The following is a 21005-nucleotide window of genomic DNA, read 5'->3' on the forward strand; positions in this document are numbered from 1 at the left end:
GACCATTCAAAAATATGACTGGGTTTCTAACGACACAAAGCTTAATGCAAATGGGTGAAGTGTCCCTTTAATGTGAATTATTCATTTAAAATGAATGTTAATATGTGCAGCTGTGGGGAGGCCTTCCCTGTTCCCTTCTATAATACATTTGTTCTGCTGGTGTCAGGAATGCCTCCCCCTGTGGGCCACCGTCCAGGCATCACACACATGGCTCAGGTCCCTCCTGCTGCAAACGTGCTAACTAGACCTGCTGCTCCTGCTGCCACAGCCCCCTCAGTCCAAACTGACGTCACAAAGCCTCTGTTCCCCATTGCTGGACAGGTAAAGTCTTTATGACACCATTTACCACTTTTCATCTTCCTCAGCACTCTGATGGGGCAGATTATTTCCTGTTGAATAAGGGATGTTTGAGTAACTCTCTGTGTCTCACTCAGGCTGATTTAAAAAAACAAAAACAGGAGCAATTCCTTAAACTGAAGAATTATTTTATTTACATTTTCTATTCTTTACTTTTTTTTCCTGTGCTACAGATGGGCAATCGTGTTGCAAGTACAAGTACAAGTGCAGGCTCATCCAGTGCAGACTCTCAGTCCGCCTCCTCTAAAGCTCTGTTCCCTATCACTTCACAAGTACGCAGCTGTCTGCCTGCTCAACTCTGACAACCTGCAGCTTTACAATTGGCATGCACACAATTAGTTTGCCTGTGGTGTACTTGGGCAGATTATTTATATTTAATTTGACAAAGCTATTTAAGCAAGAAATGATAAGAATGATGGTAGAAAATACTTGTTTTGTGCTTTTTTTTTGTGCTACAAATCTGCATTTACAGAACACTACTGAAAACATTGCTTAATCACCTCGACAAAATTCAAAGAGTTATGCAGATTTGTAAAGTGAGCTTCTTATTTCTGAACTGCTGTAGGGCAATGTGTCACAGCATGTTCTTTTGGATTTGTTTTCTTGCAGGCTTGACGATAACTGTAGTCACACTTTTAACGGTTACTCTGCCATGTGTGTAACAACAGTGGTGTTGATATTGGATACACATAACTAAGACCCCGTTTATAGACTTGGCATTAACGTGCTATCATCCAGTGGAAATACAAATTGGCACAGCACTGCATATGACACGTCACTTTTAGGGGTTTAATTTTTTATTTATTCACTAAAATCTCTCTAAACTCACACTCACACTGTCCAGCTGCCAAAATCCAGGAGATAGAAAGAAAGATGTTGAGATGTTCATCTAGGTTGCTTTCAGTTATTTCCTTGTGTTCATATTAATTAGCTTTACAAGCAGCACAGAGTGTTTTTGTCCTGTGTTTGACCTCTCAGGCTACATACTGCACGGCTTACTGCTCTACCTTCTGATACTTAGGGCTGTAAAAGTGCTGTAGGTGCAAATAAAATCACCGTAACTGTCGTATTATCTTATCTTCAGTTGCTGTTTAATTTAAATGTAATTTTTAACTTTTTGAGCCCAAGAATTAAAGTAGATCTCAGCACATAAAAGCGTAATGACTGCCTGGCTTTCACTAAGGGTGAGAATCCAGAGACAGTCCAGTCCAATCTATTTTAAGCCTGTTTTAAGTGCACAGACAATAACATCAATCCCAAGCTGTAAATTGACTAAAGTAATGGGAGTAACCTTAAAGTATGACTAAAAGTGTCCCCATGTGAATTTTGAATGCCTTTTTAGCAGAGTCTCTCTAATGTGTTTTCCTCTCTTCCCCCTCAGAGTCAGCAGACAGTGTCAGGGTCCCCCCACCCTCCCCCCTCTACTTCCTCTGATCCCTCAAAGCCCACATTCCCCGCCTACACTCAGGCCACCGTAGCTGTGTCCAGCCCCAATGCTGGCAGCAGTACGGTCTCCAAACCTCCCTCTACTGTGACCAGTAAGCCCGCCACCCTCACCACCTCCAGTGCAACCAGTAAGTTGATCCACCCTGATGAGGATATCTCACTGGTGAGTAGTCCAGCTGCAACTCTCTCTCTTTATAGTTTTTACAGTAAGTAGTATTTTTAGAAAACTGTTTGATAATCATAGAAAAAGTTAATAAATTCAGTTTTTTAAAGATAAAAATGATTCAGTAATATTGTTGTTTCTTTATTCTGGTTGAGCTGCAGAATGTCAGTGTCAGATTATTCTTCCTTGTTTGCTTTCTGTGTCCTGCAGGAAGAGTTGCGGGCTCAGTTGCCCAGATACCAGCGCAGTATGCCCCGTCAAGCCCAGACCACCACTGCCGCCCCATCAGTGGTTCCCATGGGTGGCATGATGGCTCCTCAGCAGGCCGGCATGAGGCATCCCATACCTGGTATACACCGCCTGCCTCTGGCTCGAAAAAAAACACGTACATTTTATGCATTTTGTTGGTCTGTTAATCAGAGCGGTTTATTCTTAGCTGTTGTTGGGTATCACAGGATGAGAATCTCTTAAAGTGTTATTATTTTATAAATCATTATTGAAGCTTTTCTTCATAAATGCTCTGACTTACCATAAAATACTGAATGACACTACATTTTTGCTACCAGCATCACTCAAGGTATGGCAGTGTCGGGCTCTTGATCAGTCCACCACTGAAATATCTCAACAACTATTAGATGGTTTGTTGTGTAAGTTTGTACAGACAGTGATGATCCCCAGAGGATGCATCCTCAGGACTTTGGTGATCCCCTGACTTTACTGTAACTCCATCATCAGGGCAAAGTTTCAAATCGTCTGATACTTTGGTTGTTGATCAAATACCTGCAAATCTAAAGACATTACCATCAGCCTCAGCTGTACTTTATGGTGAGTGCTAATTAGCAGATGTTAGCATGCTAACAGGCCGATTTAAGTTGGTGAACATTACTCCTGCTTAGCATCAGCATGTTAGCATATTCATCGTCAGCATGTTAGCATGTAGCTGTTAGCATTTAGTTTAAAGAGCCACTGTGCCTAATGCTGCATTCATGTCATATCACAGTCATCGTAATTATGAGTTTCCGACTAGTAATTACTGTCAACATCAAATTCAAATATGGACAGTTCACATCATCCAAAGTCTGTCATTATATTAAATGAATATGGTGTTTATATTGTCAGTGCACAGTACTTTAATCCTCACACGACCAACTCATACATACATAATAACCATTCAACCGTCTTGATGACTTACCGATCTCTGCCATCCGTCCCATATGACATGAATGCGGTAAACGATCCACTAGCATGGCTGTGGACTGTATGTCTTTTACTGTGTAACAGACTGATTGTTGAATAAAAAGCCAACCAACCTGTGTTCTCTCAGGCCAGTATGGTGGTCCACCCCAGGGGATTCCAGGCTACATACCAGGAGGGATACCTCCATACGGACAGGCCCCTCCTGTGGTTCCCCCAGGGTACCAGGGAGCCCCTCCACGGCCACCCATGGGTATGAGACCCCCTGTCATGTCTCCCGGAGGCCGCTACTGAAGCCTGCCCTCCTCTCTTCAATAGGTTTGGACACTCAACCCTTTTCTAATGTCCTCAGCTTCTAGTAGACAAAACCAGTATTGGTATGCTAGTACGACGATATGAGGAAGAGACACTGAATAAACACCAAACAAAAGAGCTATAAAAGCATCAGAGCGCATGGGAAATATTTACACTGTTGTACCTAACCAAGACTATGAACTGTTTCAAACCATCTCTGTTCTGTGGCTTTTTTTCCTTCTCATGTTTCATTTAGGTGTATAGAAGTATAGTAGATATGGTTCGTAGTGTTGTGAAGGCGCTGGAGTTACATGGGCAGTACCCACCCTTTATCAAGGCAAGTTTTATGTGAACACATTTCTGTTCTAAGCTTAACAGTGAGGCCTTCACAGCACGTAGTGCTGTTGGACTTTGTGTCCCCAACTTTGTTTGGTGAGGGCTTCAGATACCTGTTTATGCATTAATTCTGTTTTATGTTTATAGTTTTAATGAGGAAATACTGCCTCAATCTTAAATAGATGAAGTACTAAATGAAATGGTATGTGTATTGTTGTAAAAACTGTATTGTAATAAAATGTGGCAAAAATGTAAGACTCTTCTTTGCGGGACGTTAGTGGGAAAAGAGACGTCACAGCAGGTTTGTACTACAGTTATAGACTTCATGATGATTGTGCTTTTGTTGTCTTGAAGATACTGACAGGAATGTGCATCTGTGCTTTAACGTTTTGTTCAGTTGCTGAAATTAAAACTGTTGGTAAATGTTTTTTTTTCTTCTTTTTTCTTATTGATGCTCTGTACATGGCACCGGCAGGCTAGCCTTTAACGCACTGAGTGCATTGTACAGTTGCATAACTTCCGGGTCGCTGATGGCTGTAGTGCTAAAACCCAGATTTCTCTTCTCCCTGTAGCGATGCCATGGGGGACTGGCTGAGGCCCTGTCTCAGTGTAGCCCTGTTTCAGCCTGAGGCAAGTCTCACCATTTTCTGTCTTCTCATTCATTACCAGGGGCCCTCACAGCTTACACGCTGTTGGATCTCAATGTCCCCAAACTTGCAGCAAGTTTGGTGAAGGCCCTTGTTTGTGTTGTTGCGTTTTAGGCACCATTTTGTTCAGGCATGTTAGTTCATGTGAATTATATTCTTTCTTGTTAAGCTCTTATGTGCCATTTAACCTGTATTCCCCATTGATTGTTGAGAGCATCAGGAAGCTCTGTGGTCATTTAATGGTTTTATACTGACAGTATAGAGCTATTAAATAAGACAATATTCCTTTAGAAGCTTTTGATATTAAGTAGTCCTACAGTCTACAGCAGTTAACTGTCTGAAATATTGATGGCTTGGTCAGAAGTGAGCTCATTTGTTAAAGAGTCCCACATACAGATGCCATTAACAGTCTGTCACCTAAAGCCATGTAGACTTTAAAATGTTTGTTGGGAGGTTTGTGATGAACAGATGACGTTTCATATATGCTTGTTAAATGGCTTTTACCACTTAATCCTGTTTGTTTCATCAGCTTTCCTCACTTGATCATTTGAATTTAACTACTTACATGAAGGAGAATCTCTTCCAGTAACAGGTTAGTTAAAGCTGTAAGTACCACTGCTGTAATTTCTGTCCACCTGTGATTTGTGTGCACACGTAATGAGATCTCAATGCCTGTCACCTGGAGGTCTTTGTGAAAAAAAACAACCTTAAATGAGCACAGAACAATTCTTAAGCATTTTACACTGATGTGTATCATTCAGTAAATGATCTCGAGGAGTAATTGTCTAATAAAAATCATAATTAGTGTTTGAGTGTGCAACACATTTCTTTCCACTAGTTCTGCTTAATGTGATCAGCATCTTACTCAACATCGTAACTTCGATTTAAACTAATGATTTAATGCTTTACACGAGTAATACAGGCAGAGTCTTCATGGGTAAGTATGGGGTCAGTATCACTTCTGTTAATATGCTAATCCAGTTAATATTGAACTTTTTCTTTTCTTAAACTCTCTGCTGTGTAAGAGAATATCAAACAAAGATAACCGGTTTATAAAATATTACACAAAAAAGGTCTATTAGACTTTTACCTGCTGAAGAACATAGTTTTATGAAGAGACTTGCACATTTCCTTCTGCTTTTATTTCTTTCATACCTTGTCTGAGAATATGATGGTACTGGGACGGCTTTTAAGCTTTGTAAGAGATATTTTTATGCTTTTTAAGTTGAGTCAAAAACTGAAGCATAATCATGAATATTTATTTTAGGATTCCTCCTTTAAAGCACTACATGATTTTTACGTGATTTCTGTGCCAAAGTCTGAATGTTTACTGTTTTTCCTTGAATAAACCAGTTTGTAAACTCTAATGTTTCTTTTGATGTTTCCCCTCTGTGATTGATATTTGATTTACTAAAAGTTTAAAGTCACCCACTAAGATGAAACATTCAAAGTTTTACAATCTTATGTAATTCATTTATAGAAAGTACAAATTAGTGGAAGGCAGTCTTTCTGAGTTCAGTAATTACTTGGTTATCATGTAAGTAGTAATTCAACAAGGAAAATTGCTTTTGAAAATTCTTGATGGCTGAAATATAATAAAAGATGGAAGTGTCCCTTCTTGCAGAACAACTTCATATTGTCAAAACTATCCTCATCTAGATGGGATCTCACTAACGATCATCTTCTTCTTTTTACTGGGACAATTTTCTCCCCTTCTCAAAATATTTTTAACCAGTATTTATGTCAGCTGCAAACGTTATCATACAATATACAGAGATAAACACACATTATCTAATACTTCAGTTAGATCAGGTTTATCACTCTTGTTTTTGTTATTGGAGCTAATGATTTTGTTACTGATCAGCTCAATGCCTCTTAAGTTTCACAAGTCTCATTTGGATCTGATTCTGGCCATGCCACCAAATGCATACACAGTTACACACTAAAGGTCTAATGGACAATGCACAAATAATTGATTATTTATATATATATATATATTATTAGTGCAAATACATATTTCTATACTCCTTTTAGTGCTTCCAAGGTTGTGTCTCAGTGTGCAGTCCTGTTTCAGTCTGCGCCAAGTCTCTGCATTTGTTTTCTCCTCACTCATCACTAGGGGCCCTCACAGCTTACACGTGTTCTCTACAAACTTGCAGAAAGTTTAGTGTTGGCCCTTGTTTGTGGTGTCTTCGGGCATGTCAGTTAAAGTAAATGTTTCCCATTAAGGTTTATCTGCCATTTAACCTGTATCTTTCCTTTATTGAATGGTGAAAATATCAGGAGGAACTGTTTTCATTCAGTACCATTGAACTAAAAGCATTTTTAGATGAAATAAAATTATGAATAGAAACAAAATAAATTGAAGGAAAATTGTTACAAAATATTTATTGATTCATAAAAACAAAATGCTTAAATGCTAAAAAGATTAATATGGCTGAAGTTCCTGCACAACATATGTATTGCCTCAAATTACCTTTATCTTACATTTGCAATATCATAAAATTGTCTGCTTTTTATTATACACAAACATAAGGCAGACTATTTGTTTACTTGTACAATTCAAGTACACGCCTCAGATCATTTAAAAAACATTCAACTTAAACAGTAATGTTCAAAATTGTGTAAGAAAAACATAATACATTAATACTAAAAATATTTCCATTTTCATAATTTGATAAAAAAAAAAAGAATGTGCTTCTTTCTTTGTTTTCATACCACTAGAAGCACACATCTTGTGCTCTTGAGCTGTGCTTATAATAAAGCTCATTTTAAAGCAGTCTAATGGTCCATTTAAAATACATTCTGAGATTCTTGGCTATTTCTGTTGAGGGAAGAACATCTCCCCATTCGGCCATCTTCAGTCCAGCCTTTCAAATAATACATGTCAAGAATTTTATTTCATCAGGTTTGTTGCTGTGTCCTATACAAAAGAGGAAAGGTCTGCCTAACCTTTGTAGCTCAGAATGATGTAATGCCCACTTCAGCGTAGGACTGATATTTTCAGATTTACATTGGGAACATTATTCCATTACTTGGATGTCAGAGGCAAACACTCCATCAAATGAAAAGCCCAAGTAGAAGGTGACACTTTCATTTCCATTTGGCAAGGAGGCAGAATATCTCGGAAGGACCCTAATCTTGCTCTCTCTTGTTCCACCTTTCACAAACAAGTTTCCATTTTCTGTCCATCCTTCAACACGTTCCAGTAACTGCAAAACTTCCTTGGTTTTCCATACTTCTCCTCCAAGCCATTTTAGTTTTCTTTCACTTAGAGTGCCTTTAATCTGCTTTTCGATAGCAGTTCTGTGGACAATCTTGTTAAGACCTTTTGCCTTCCCCAGAAAGAAGTGGGTCACGATTTTGCTTTTCCTCTGAGAAACACTTTGGCTTTTTTGCCAGCAGAGTTTATGGAGTGCATCAATGGCTGATAAAAGGATCTGAATATCAGCAGAACTGGGGTCATTGCTAGTCTCAGGCCAAAACAGAAGGGAGAGAAGGAAGAGAGCACTTGCTGTTGACATGTTTCTACCCTTTGTAATAAATCTCTTGCTGAGATCTTGAAGTTTTTCAAGGGACAGGAGCTTTGAGGACCCAGGCAGAGTACAGTTAAGAGCTACCTGGCAAATTATGAAGTTTGCAAGTTCTGTCTGGTCCAAGCAGTGCCTTGTCAGGTTTTCTGGGTACATGCCAATAATTGTCTCAAGTTTTTTTCCTGCCCTCTGTGGGTTCTTGTCATAAAGTAATGAGAGGATGGATGTAAAATTTCCTCCACCAAGCCTGTAGGTCCTCATCTGTCTTTCGAATGGAGAAAGCTTTTCAGCTGGACAGGCCATGTCAGTACTGTTGATTTCAGCTTCTTGGTCATTCTCATCTAATACACAAAAAAATTTAGCATATGCAGCACTCTTCCTCGTCAGCCATTCTCTAGGATTATGTACTTGTTCATGATCCCTTGCATCAAGCTCTTCATCCTCTTCGCTAATGTCAGTTTGAAAGTAGCAGAGGTCTTCAGAAATGCATTCAAGTGCGTGGTTCAAGCTCTTTTGCAATCCTTTCAACTGCTGATGAAAGCTCTGCCAGGGTTGTTTTACCTCTGCTGGTATGTACTCTGTTAACAAGTACTGCATCAACTCTGATTTTCCAGTATTGTTTAAAAAAACATCTACTCCTGACAGGAATTTTAGCAGCCTGCAGCCAACGTCTACTTCCCCCTGGTATGAACTGTTAAGGCTGACAGTCTCTTTCTTTGGCGTTTTCTCTGAGGCCCGAAAGGCAGAAATTCCTTTGAGCGCAGTGCTTATAATGTCAGTTGCCCTTTCAGGTGATGGTTCTTTTTCCTCAAGAGTGTCAAACAAGTGGTAAAACCACTTCTTGTAAACTTGTCCCAAGGTGTCAAGGACAAATGTATCATATGGAAGGAGAGATTTTGCTTCCTCTGCCCACTCTAGAGCCTCTTCAAATCTCAAATTTGTGTAAAGCAGCCGGGCAAGCTGTTGTGCCACGTAGGCATCTTTTCCCAAAGCTATGTGAGCAGCTTTCATGAGATCAACAGCTTTCTGAACACCACCTTTTTCGTTGCTGACATGCTCAATAAGGGGTGAAAAAGCTGTGTCTTTAGGATCGCCTCTGCTTATTTTGTTGCGTCTGATGAAAAGAGCTCTGATGAAGTTCAGGAACTCCTCTCTGCTGAACCTATGATTGATAAGTAACTTGTCATTGATGAGATCCAGGGCTATATCACTCTGAGGGACATTTGCTGACAACTGACTCAGAATTTCCTCTGCCAATCGTTGATGAATAATGCGAATCGAAGAGATGTGCGTTGAACCTTCTTTTAGGTGGATGAAAATAAGCCTAGCTTCCTCACTAAGATTATCAACAAATGCATGGTGCCGAACTCGATCCACATAGGTTGTTATGCCAAGAGATGCTTCGCAGTGTGATACAGATATGTATGAGCCTTGAACATAGTTATTCAATAGAGCCACAAATCTGATGAGGCGAGTGATAGATGATGAATGATCAATTTTATCTAGAAGGTTTTTCACAAAATCCTCAATGTAACTTGGCTTAAACTCTTGACTCAGCACAAATGTGAGGATGAAGTCTAGTTGAAACTGCTGTTTGATTTCCTCACATTTGTTTGCGAACAATTGCCTCTCTGCATTTGTAAGCTCATGTGTGACTGCTACTGTTTGTGATGGTGATGCTCTGCACATTTTTTCTGGATCATTTGACCTTTTGCAGATGAAGAGGATAAAGCACAGTACAGAGGGATTTATTTTTTTGGTTGCAATGACATTTCCAAGCTCCCGTCTGAGATCATCTATGTAATCTGCATTGTGGTCCTCCAAGAGCAAGAGCACTGGTAGACAGTTGTTTTTGTCTTTCTCATCATGTTCTCTCAGTTTCACTGCATGCTCACACACAGTTGTGATTTCCTTACACTGTTTAACAACTGCACATCGTACTTTTTCTCTCCAACTCCAGAGGATCTGTCTTGCCACTGTACTTCCACCACTGCCAGGATGATGGTATATGTTCACACTCTCAATGGAACGCATGGCTTTGGTAAGATGTGCTATCTTGTCCAGGATTGTGCTTGCTTTTTTATAGGCATCCCTCTCTATGATATTTCCACACTTGTGTTTGTCAGCAAGCCATAGATTTATCCAGTCTATCTTTCCACCTTGATAGAAGTACAACTCAATTTGTTTGATTTCATCCTCACTCATGATCTCCAATTTTGTTTCTTCACACTGGTCAACACTGAGGATTTCCAAAGAATCTAGCATATCCTCTTCAACTGACTTTAAAAAGCATACACCTCCGTTTAGAACTGGCAATGTCCTTGTGGGTGGATTTTTGGTGAGCTGAATGCTTTGAACTGTGGCATCCACATGAGTCAGTGGCATTTCAACAATGCTGATGTCTTTGAGTGAAGACATGGGACAAGACACCTGGGCAAGACTTGACCATTTTTTGTAATTTTCCTTTGACTCTGATATGACTGCCAAAAAATCATGTCCATTCATCTCTGCATAGAATTCATGGAAAGTCTCAACAAGTGGCTGCTCAACATCAGACATGAGTAGGAAGAGGACTACAAATGAACCCCTGGGAAGGATGCAATTGCAGATGAGAGACACTGCAGTTTTCAGTTTCTTCTTTCTCATTTTGATCCATTTTTTTTCATCATAGGTTTCCTCTCCACCAGGGAAGTTTTTTCTTCCATTGCAGAAAATCCAGCTTGTTCTATCAAAAAGCTTCAAAGAATCAATTAAGTCTTTAGTTTTCAATCCATCATTATTTGCATAGTTGTCAAGAAAGTGAGGGGTTACAGCCTTCTGCTCCTTATATTTGATACAAAAACCAGATGTCTTTGAATCAGGATCAAAATCAAACACACAGAATAGATTCATGTGAAACAAGAAACCTATGCTGTTGAGATGCTCAGCCTGAAATTTGTTGGTCACTATTATGTATAACAGAGAGTTGTCCATATGTGTTTTCCCACATGTCAAGAGGTTGGAGAGTTTCTGCTTTTGATTCTCTCCATAGTTGACAGCCATTTGACTGTTTGAAGATTCTGCCTCTTCTCTCTGTTGGTCTTTCTCTCTCAGTTGTTGAATGAAATGAACAAGCTCATCATCAGGTACGCGTGGTGTGTTAGCTCCTACTCTGTGATAAGGAACTTTCTCTTCATATTTGACTTTCTTGTCCTTCTCAGAGAATTTTGGGATACCAACAGAGTAAAAATGATCTTTCACAATGCTTGCTTTTGGGACAACATCATATTCAATGACCCACGTTTTCTCAGTTGCTTCCTTGTCAATGACCTCAATGAATCGGGGGTTCCTTATGCACCTCCTGGCATGGCATTGTTGATTTGAATCTTTAAAGCATCTTTCAATGTAGTCTAGTGCATCCACAAAGTCATCTGTACTGCTGACAGGTACTCCTATAATTTCACCATGCTTATGTTTGCCTCTTACTTTATCCATTATCCCAAAATGGATTGTCCCATTGGTTCGCATATTCATGCATGCACAAGCAAATCTCAACACCTCCATTGCTACTTTTGTTTTTAGTTTTTCTGAGCCTAGACTGTGCACATTTTCCAGTGACTTATATTCATGACATGGAACAATCATGTTTTCAATTCCTGTCTCTGGAGGTAACACATTGTGTTTGACATATCGGCAGTTTTTTTCATCCTGGTCAAAGCACCGATAGTCACAGAAAGATGAAGTTACTCCTGTAGAAGTTAAGTTGTCTTTGCACTCAATAGGAATATCCTCCGTTTTTGCTTTGTCAGAAGATTTTTGTGAAGGGGGGTTTGGTTCCTGTTCTAACCCTACCTTTTCTTTTATGTCATCTCTATGTTTACAAGTTATATCCTTTCCCTTTTTCAGTTTGCTTGGTTCTGACATCAAAAGCTCATCTCTTTTCTTCAGTAGGTGTTCAATTTGGCCACTTTTCATTCCAATTGTAGTGCTGAGGTATTCCTTCTCTAGACTTGTGAGAACAGGTCCTGTCACCTCCTCCTCCTCCAGTGTTTTTATGTACTTCTCTTTTATTCCAATGCATTTCAACCAGCAGCTTACATGACATTCTGTCCATTTGTCAGGGGATAGATCTTGCCACCCTGTAGAACAAAAAGTTTAAATCAAGTGTCATAAGAAAGCAGTTTAATGTCTCTTTGACCATTTCACTGTGAAGACCTTATGTAACTGTCATTATACTGTTTCAACACACAGTGATACATTAAGATGTAAGTTGTTTTGTATTAAAAATGAGATGTTTGTGATATTGCCTGGGCTTATAAGGGGTTACTTTACCCAAATTGCTGTATTAAAAGATACATTAAATATAGTGGTGTCCAGCAATGCATCTGCTAAAACTGACCCTTCAACCTTTTTGATTTTCTACTTTCTATTCTAATTCTAATTATTCTAAAATTGTGCTCTAAATATAACTGCACATGGGCAACTTTACACTAAATCTTGTATGGAGGAAAAACACAGCAGCTCTGATCGTTATGGGTTCAAAGGTTCTAGTCTGATGCACTTGTGACTACGTTGTATTAGAGCCCACACCCAACTGCAATGTAGCGTTGAACAATAATTGTGAAGTTTAGTAGTGCACAATGTGTGGAGAAGAGCATAGCAACCAGTCCAAAAAAAAATTAATACCATCACAGTCTTATCTTGTATAATATTTTGTTATATATAATACCCTCACAGGTAGGAAGGGAAATGTTTAGTCCCCTTTAAATCTTAATGAAAGGGTTGTTTCTGATTGCTTTACATTGACTTGAAACACAAACTATATTAGCAGTGGTGAATTTGTTTAACCAACATTATTTGACAGCTCTTAAGGCCTTTGCGCATCAAGTTCAAATCTTTCTCATGCATCTTTTTAATCTGTCATCCAATTAAAGTACGCACAGAAATCTGGAGTCCAATGCATTTAATTATATTATTTGTTGTGAAATTCATAATACAAGATAGAGTAATCATGTAATAAGGATGATTTTGTGGTCCTTTTCACTGAAAGTAGAAAAAGTAAAGCTGCAAGCAAACTGCAAGCAAGTCGTTCATGTAAATCAGATCAAAATCGCCACAAAAGGCTTACTTCCTGTTTCCAGTAGGTGGTGCTATGAGTATGAGTATGACTGAATATTGGCATGCAGATATGTTCAGGGCGGGACTCTCATCAGACATGTGAAGTTTGACGCAGAGTGGATAAAGTGAAAGTACAAAGTCAAGAACTTATGACCGTGAAGATCTTCAGACTGCATTGACCAAATCTGAAGTCCATCTGATCAATTCCCTAGTGAGGAGTTAGTGAAATATGATATATGTTCCTACCTAGTTTTATGTGTGTCCATTAAATCTGGTGCCATGGCTTCTTCATTGAAATGTTGTAGCAACAAAAAGGCCTGTTAAACTTTGACCAAATGTTAAGATTTTGGAAACTTTTTATCGTGAAGGTCTTTTAGATAGAACTGAACAGATTTGAGTCATTCTGATTAATTGCCACCACTCTGTGCCTGCATCGCACATTTGGTACTGTCACTACAAGTGGCTGAGCTGTCCCGCTCTCTGTCTGTGTGCTTTTATCATCTGACTGGTGGGAAAGAACCTGTTTCTAAAACGTTAATGACAGCCAAAAGTTTGGTGTGTAAATGTGATTGACACAATGTGAGGTTATTATAATTATTTAACGCACAATTTTGGATGAAAAAAACAGACTTGGTGTAAAAAGGTCTAATGGCACCAAACCATTCTCTCTATTTCTACTACACAATAGTGATATGTTACACTTCATACTCACCCATCTCTGAGGAGCTGCTTTCCATTATTATGTATGTTTCTAAGGACAGTAAAAGAGTAAGCTTTAATATTGGTTTCATTGTATTTATCTTGACATGCACATGCACACTTGACCAAAGATCACTCTTACCATGTGGATCACCAGACTAGAGCAACTGTATCATTGTTGATCATTTTTCAGTCTTTTGGTGTCTCTGTTGATGACAAAGCAGTGTTAGCACACCTTTACTCTTAAGTGTTTGCAATTTCAAAATCAGTTTGCTGTCAGTTTGTTTTGTTTTGTATGTCTGAACTCAATTATATATATAATATATAAGTCATTTATATCATATTAAGATTTTAGGTACAGATACCTTGTCATTTGTCATTTTTCAACTAATGCACATGGGCTGACAAGTTATTGTAGCAGTAGGAACTGTTACAGGTCATTGCACAGGTTGTTGTGGCCACCAATCAAACAGACAAATACATTAATTCATATTATAAGTTAAGTTATTTATTTAGTACAATGGTTTTCCTTTTTATGTCATGTTATTTTATTATATAAAAAAATAATAGTAATTAAAATGCGTAGGGTAAATACTACTAACTGGTGCATATAAGTGAATTCATTTCGGAGCACAAATTACTAATTCACGATCAAGAGTTTTTTTTTTTTAACACTAAAATTTACCTGGCTGTGTACATTATGACAGTGTTTATTTTGATAGGTCTTGTAATATTTAAACCATAACTTTTTTTTTCATTTGGGATCAGTGGAAACAAGCTAAGGTCCAAGACAAGATGCAAGTTCATGTTTGTAAGTTCGATAAGAAGACTTTAGCAGGATAGCTAATGTGGGTTGTTAGCAGGCTTTCTTATTTACAAATTCACCCGTTACAGAACAACATTGTCTGACATTGAGTTTCCCTTTGATAAACACAAAACAATTTCTTGTTAACAAATTAGATTTTGTCCACAGAAATGCAAGGGAGCTTTTAATTTGAAACAGATACAGGATGTGTTGAGTTAAAAAAAAATTATATATTATATTATATATAGACAAACTACTATAGAAACTGAAACTATAGATTCAGCTGCGCTGCAGACAGGCAGCTCACACAGAGAGTGTGTGGCTGCTCTAACCTCTTAACATGGGCGCAAAAAGCAAGACGTTCCATGACGTACATGCACTGCAGAAGCATGCAGTGTGCCCTGAGGTTTAGTCCACAGGCTTGGTAATTTCCATGTTTTCTATTCATTGTCTGTGTGAGTAACCGTACAATGCATTCTAGTAGCACTGTGGTACATTTCAAGAGACAGACTAGCAATGTTGTTTTCATATATTGTCTTTAAACTGAGACAAAACTGAGATGTACTTATATATTGTGACATGACCATATGTTGAACAGAAAAGTACTTACCAAGAACATGAATTGAGGCCGCACCAGTCAAAGAAATTGTGGTATAATGTAAATGGTTTCCTGCAAAAAAGTGAGAAGCCAGTCAGTCATTACAGGCAGTTAAAACAAAAAACACATTGACACTTAAGTGAAAAACAAAGCTACAGGCATCCTTATGCAATGTTTAACAATGTTTAATTAACTAATGTAAGTAAGTAAAGCTTTATTTATATAGCACTTTTTAAAAACACAGTAACACAGTGCTTCACAAACAAACAAATAAATATAAACACACATACATACACACGTGTATATAAATGACTATATACATATCATATCATATACATACATAGGGAACATATAAATACAAAAATATGGAATATAAAACAAGACAGGATAAATTAAAAGAGAGGTGATAAACAAAACAAGAAGATCTATAAAAAGGCTTGCCTATAGAGGTAGGTTTTGAGGAGCCGTTTAAAACAGTCCACAAATTCAGCAAATCTGAATTGAGTTATAATAGTACATGGACAAAAGAGTTACATAAACAAAGACTGACAGAAACAATGTACTTGGAGGGGTCTCTTACTGAGTCATAACGGTTGGCTTCACATGAAATGGCTTCCTGGTTTTACGTTTCAATTCTCTGTAACTGTTTTTGCAGTCAAATTATATTGAAATTAGAGCTGGGCAACGATTACCTTTTTTAATCACGATTACATGAGTTACGCAAAATTCAATAATGAATTTAAATGTAGTGTTTTGCGCACTTTTATTTTAAAAGTACTGCTATATGAACAAAAGTGCAATAACATTTGGTTTGCACTTATACACAACTTTACACTTTAAACAAATAAGGTGCTTTTTAACAGCAGTATTCCCTTTACACAGTAGCAGTTAAAATAATTCTTGCTTCGTTAACTTGCCCAGCCCTAATTTTTACAGACCGATTGCTTGATTGATTTGATGTTTTATCTGCATATGTCTCTGTGACCTGATTTAGTTTCTGCATCTACAGCATTCACTTACATCAAACAAATCGAACAGGCTTATTAAAAAAAAGTTATTTAAGACGTTTATAAGTAATTGCACTTACCAGTATTGTAATCTCCTAGATAGACTCTTTGCGACGCCCCATTTCCTTTTTCTTGTTGATTCAGTTGTTGGTTTGGAGCTTACATAACAAGAAGCAGGTCATCTGACTTTCTCATTAAAACTTTGTTGTAATATAATAAACGCTAGCAATGAGCAGTTAATATCGTTTGGTTTATTAAGGAAATAAGGTATGAATGTATGTTGTGTTAGTGGAAAAATGTGGAGTTTTATTTTATAGGGACGACGCACGAGCCAAGCCCATGGACTGACTTTCTATAAAAATCTCGGCTTCGTCGTGCCAGAAAGGATCTGCTGTACTGTTGGTGGGAGGAGATTATTCTGTTGGGATTTTTTTTCTTTTCTTTGAACTGATAGTTCTGATAGTTCTGATACTTATACATCGGTCTAATATATAAAAACAAAACAAATTATTTCTAACCTAGGTGAGGGAAAAAAAGTGAGTTCTACGTTTTTGTTACCTACAGGACTATTCATTGGTTCTAATGTCTGCTATGTGTATTGTCTTTGTTAAATTTCAGCAAACTGACGGATTTTGTATTTTTTTGTAGTTCCTGGTCTCTGGTTTCATTTTACATCATTACCCACACTCCATTGAACCTAGAACTGGTCCAGTAGCATTAATAGGGTTGTGTTAGAGTATACAAGTGCCTACAGAAGGTTAAAAGAAATCTGTTGGCACCAGCTGATGCTTTATGATCACAAATGTTCACATGCCTCATGGAGCTGATGATGATAAAAAGAATCTGAGACCAGGACGCCCTGATAGCTCCCTTATCTATGTTTCACTAAGGAGTGGCTTTGTTTGGACGGCAAGAGGGGGAGAAGAGCCTGAGGGAGTCATGGACACACCCACACAATACCATAACACTATCATCATGGAAGAGCGCTCTTCCTTGTTATGTATGTTACAAACCGACAACTGTCAGAAAACAGTTCAACTGAAAAAGAAAACAGCAAACAGTAAAAAATATTTTATTTGGATATTATATTTTTTGTTATGTAGTGTCGGACTTTTTCCACCGTCTTTTCTGTGTCAATGGTTTTCATTTTCAATGCTGTCACTGTTAGATGTAAAGATGTAGAGAGGAGGGAGCATGGACAGTGATTTCCACACAGTACCAGAATGCATTGCACAGACACAGACACTGAATGCTTGCACCTTAACTTGTTTCCACTGATCCCAAATGAAACAAAGTTACGGAGGTCAGAATAAACCCTGTGATAACCGTCTCAAGTACGCAGCCAGTTTTAGGGGGTTTTAGTAGGACTCCTTGGTCACAATCAGCAAAGGGATGTTTAAAGATTTCTCTGTGTATTTAATTTAACTAATATCCTAGTTTTAGACAGTTGTATCACATAGTTCACCACTCATAGTATTTTACAGTACAAATTGTACAGTATGAATAGCCTAGCTAGCAAGAAGGCTACTGAAAACAGACTTGACTCACAGCTACAGATGCTATTAGTCACCACATCACCTTGTAGCTGTTGACAATGACTAGGTAGAAGTAATAAAAGTTATATAATTAAAAACTAAACTTTAAACTGGTCTTTCCAAACAAAGAAAAAAAATCATTAAAAACAGCTCTTTCTAATAATGTTACAATAACATACAAAATCGATACTGATGTACAGAAACTGTTGTGTTGCAGACACATTACCTACAGCCACCATTAGTTTTTCCAATATGAACCTTCAAAATAAAAAAATAAAAAGACTGGTGTTTTTAAAGCACACCTAGTGCAGTTGTGTGTGGAGCCATTTTTAACCTACAAAATGCAGATTTTGATAAATTTGGTAATAATGTAAATTTTAACACCGACATTAATGTGTGTCATAATTTTTGTTTGCAGCTCAAAAACTCCAGTGCCAAGTATGTTAATAGAAGTGAATAAAATATTAAAGATGGGATTTATTGCCCTTGTAGTCTGAGCTGCTGTTATTGTATGTTTCATGTAATATAATTATTGAAGACACAGATCTTAACTCTGTCAAGTCATACTGTTGATTTTAATTTTGCCATGGCAAGAAAATTAAAATGACATAATGAAATGTTCTGTTTATTGTCCAGATTCTCTGTCTACTTGCTGGGGTAAATCATCAACGGGCCAAGCGTTACAGTGCCACAAGCCACGATATCTGAAACATTAATCAAAATGTTAATAGGAAAGCATTTTGTTGGGACATTTGTACATTAACAGGTTTACACTCGTCATGAAACTCGTTAGGATCTACAACATACCTTCAGGACGTCTCAGATTAGTCTTATTGTTCCATTTAGGGCATCTTTTGTAACCGGTGCTCTCACAACATCGACACACATTATTACTCCCATCCACATTTTTCCATCTGATGACAAGAAGTATACATAATTATTAATAAAATCTTTTATAATATAGTTGGAGCAGACATACTGTAGCTGTGATTTGACAGCACAGGTTGTGCACTGCAGGTTTTCCACACTTACTCTTACACTCAAAGCATTGTTAAGAGAAATAATGACTAATTTGGGTATTTATTTAAAAACAGAAATCATCTTTCAGAATAGTTAATATCCCTTAATTCTGTCATAAATATTATGACTACATTTAAGTAAACATTTGTTTTTCAGGTGTGGACATTTATCATCTGCAGTAAAAATATAAAGACACTAACTGTTAGGATGGTTTTGTATGATACAAAAGAAAACATAAATCACCTTGAATGTACATAATTGCAGGCCTTGTTTTTGGGGCTGCTCTCCCACATTTCAGATGTAGCTTTCAGCTGGCAAGTGATGAATATCTAAATAAATAAGAGGAGACCATAGAGATGTCATTACGCAACCTTGTAGCATTTCCAAACATTTTGAATCATGCAGGTTATAAAGGGGCTCACAGAGTTCCTCGAATCCTGGTGAAACAGGAAAGCATTAAGCTGTAGCTGAAGTGAGTGAGCCTTCGTTCTGGGTTGGAACAGTGAGTCTGATCCTCCCTCTTTTGCATAAGTGAGGCACCTGACAAAAATCACATGTCAAAGGCCTGTGGTTCAGTGAGTATTGTCTTGATAATGACATTGAGCTACTCTTACCCATGGTTTTCAATGAAGTAGTATCTGGGGACTGATGTTCTGTCAGGTGACAGAGTGGCAACGCAGCTGTCGATGAAGAGTCGTCTTTGCCCTGAACCAGGACCGGTGTAGGAGGCCTGGAGGTGCAGGAGGTCTCCGAGGTAGAAGACACTTGAGGACTCCTCGTTCGTCCAGTCATCTACAAGTAGATACAAACTTCACTACCCATGCACACCATTGACAGTATAGGTGCACGCTTATCAAGGACACATACCGGTCATCAGCTGCAGTGAGAAAGTAGAGCTCCCTGTTGAATGCTTGGCGGAAGCAGAGAGCGTCAGGGGCGGCTGCTGAGCATTGCTGCTCACAAAGTGTGTCCTGTCGCAGGAAGTAAACACGTCAGCCATTATATAGGAGTCTAAAACAGCAAAAAAATGTCACAACACAATGAGTAAAATCTCACCTTTTATAGTGACAGGAAACAGGAACCACAGCATGGGTCGTCCTTGTAATGCCATGGTAGCTGGCAGCTGGTGAGACTATCAGCTTGTTTGAGTAGCTAACAGAATCCTCAGATATCTAGAGATGAATATAAAAACATTAAAATCTGAGAGAACTGAGGAGGCTAGACACCCAGAGATAAATCCATAAAGCATCAACAACTTACTGTTAATTTGGAGCCACAGTCTTGCAGTCCAGCTTCAATGACATATTCAGTGTCACCAGCAGCCACAGCTCTGCACTGACTGCTCTGTGAATGCTCAGCTTCTCCCAAAAAAAGCTCGTCAGGAGACACAAGACGTCCGTTTTTATACAGGTCAGGCTTTACCACAATGATCATGGACGTTTCTGTGCACTGTACATGCACAGTGGATCCGTCATTGAGCTGTGGCCCCCTGATGTTTTCTCCATCAGTTCTTAATGGTGCAGATTTATATTCCCTTCCTTCGGCATCGATCATGGGTCCATCTTTTAGAGTCCGAATAGCATCTGCAACACCAAAAGCAAATGACACCAGCAGTGTCAGAGAGGCTGAGTGACCTACGATCATTGTGCTCTTCTCTCATAACAACAGGAAACACAGCTCCTGCTCAGCCCAATCTGTAAGATAAAGGATGATTTAAGAAATCCAATAAGAGGCAGAGGATGCAAACACTGGAGATAATCCTCCCAGTATCTCAAACACACCCCAGTTCACACCATTTAAATCACATGGAGAGGACAGCTGCAAGCAGTTACCCATTAACTGATCAGTAAAAGCTGATTGGCCCACAGTCAACATTACATGGATGCATATCCAGCATTTACACTGATGCTCCTTCCTCATATATCAATATTGAAATATTCCCTCACTGACTACTGTTACTAAACAAAGTGTCATGAAAAAAGTACAACCCGAAGCTGTTAGTTGTCACATTTGCTGAACAAGATTAGACAAGTGATAACAACAACAACAACAACAACAACAACAATGATAATAACAATAGTAGAATCAAATAAGTTCAATCTAAACTTAAAGGTTACATATTTGTACAAAAACACTGTGTTGAAAATGAAACTAATTGTAAACGATGTGGAATAGCTGCAGCAGCGTTCCTCTGCGTTTGGTAAAAGAGAAGTGGTAAAAGCCTTTACAGCACCTTGGTATTCCCAGGCGGGGTCTCCATCCAAGTACTAACCA

General features: G+C 38.3%; 3 protein-coding genes across 5 annotated transcripts in view; 1 reads left to right on the top strand and 2 right to left on the bottom strand.

The window, feature by feature from the left end:
- Nucleotides 1-5804, top strand: part of LOC118323223 (BUB3-interacting and GLEBS motif-containing protein ZNF207-like) — an 8056-nt gene extending 2252 nt beyond the window's left edge. The window contains exons 7-13 of one of the 3 annotated variants that reach the window (XR_004796483.1): nt 167-321; nt 531-629; nt 1739-1966; nt 2177-2315; nt 3291-3478; nt 3711-3791; nt 4363-5804. Coding sequence is in view for 2 of the 3 variants with exons in the window: in XM_035655161.1 (XP_035511054.1) it covers nt 167-321; nt 531-629; nt 1739-1966; nt 2177-2315; nt 3291-3454 (785 nt within the window). In the remaining variant the exon portion in view is untranslated. Of the gene's footprint in view, nt 1-166; nt 322-530; nt 630-1738; nt 1967-2176; nt 2316-3290 lie in introns of all 3 variants that reach the window. The other 2 variants (XM_035655161.1, XM_035655160.1) reach the window with 2 other exon arrangements.
- Nucleotides 5805-6808: 1004 nt separating this feature from the next.
- Nucleotides 6809-16535, bottom strand: LOC118323222 (sterile alpha motif domain-containing protein 9-like). The gene is made up of 5 exons (XM_035655158.1): nt 16257-16535; nt 15182-15241; nt 13909-13972; nt 13780-13818; nt 6809-12088 (listed from the first exon to the last, which is right to left on the bottom strand). Exons 4-5 carry the CDS (start codon nt 13802-13804, stop codon nt 7461-7463), a joined length of 4653 nt encoding a protein of 1550 aa, XP_035511051.1. The 5' UTR covers nt 13805-13818; nt 13909-13972; nt 15182-15241; nt 16257-16535; the 3' UTR covers nt 6809-7460.
- A 1728-nt stretch (nt 16536-18263) lies between these two features.
- On the bottom strand, nt 18264-20314 carry LOC118323224 (zona pellucida sperm-binding protein 3-like; the record flags this gene model as incomplete). The annotated part of the gene is given in 8 exon segments (XM_035655162.1): nt 18264-18415; nt 18519-18625; nt 18975-19060; nt 19154-19271; nt 19346-19523; nt 19599-19702; nt 19788-19903; nt 19992-20314. Coding segments are annotated over 8 exon segments (1091 nt in total), but the record flags the coding sequence as incomplete, so codon positions are not given.
- Between the last annotated feature and the right edge of the window lie 691 nt (nt 20315-21005).

The sequence above is a fragment of the Morone saxatilis genome, unplaced genomic scaffold (assembly GCF_004916995.1).
Source record: "Morone saxatilis isolate NCDOM2014 unplaced genomic scaffold, NCSU_SB_2.0 Contig14, whole genome shotgun sequence".
NCBI classification, from domain to species: domain Eukaryota; kingdom Metazoa; phylum Chordata; class Actinopteri; family Moronidae; genus Morone; species Morone saxatilis.

Bases quoted from the DNA above. Each gene is read 5' to 3' on its own strand.
- LOC118323222 (XM_035655158.1), bottom strand. From the start codon at position 13,804: ATGGAAAGCAGCTCCTCAGAGATGG. The intron at 12,089-13,779 runs GTGAGTATGAAG...TTTGTTCTACAG, and splicing joins AAGCAGCTCCTCAGAGATGG to GGTGGCAAGATCTATCCCCT.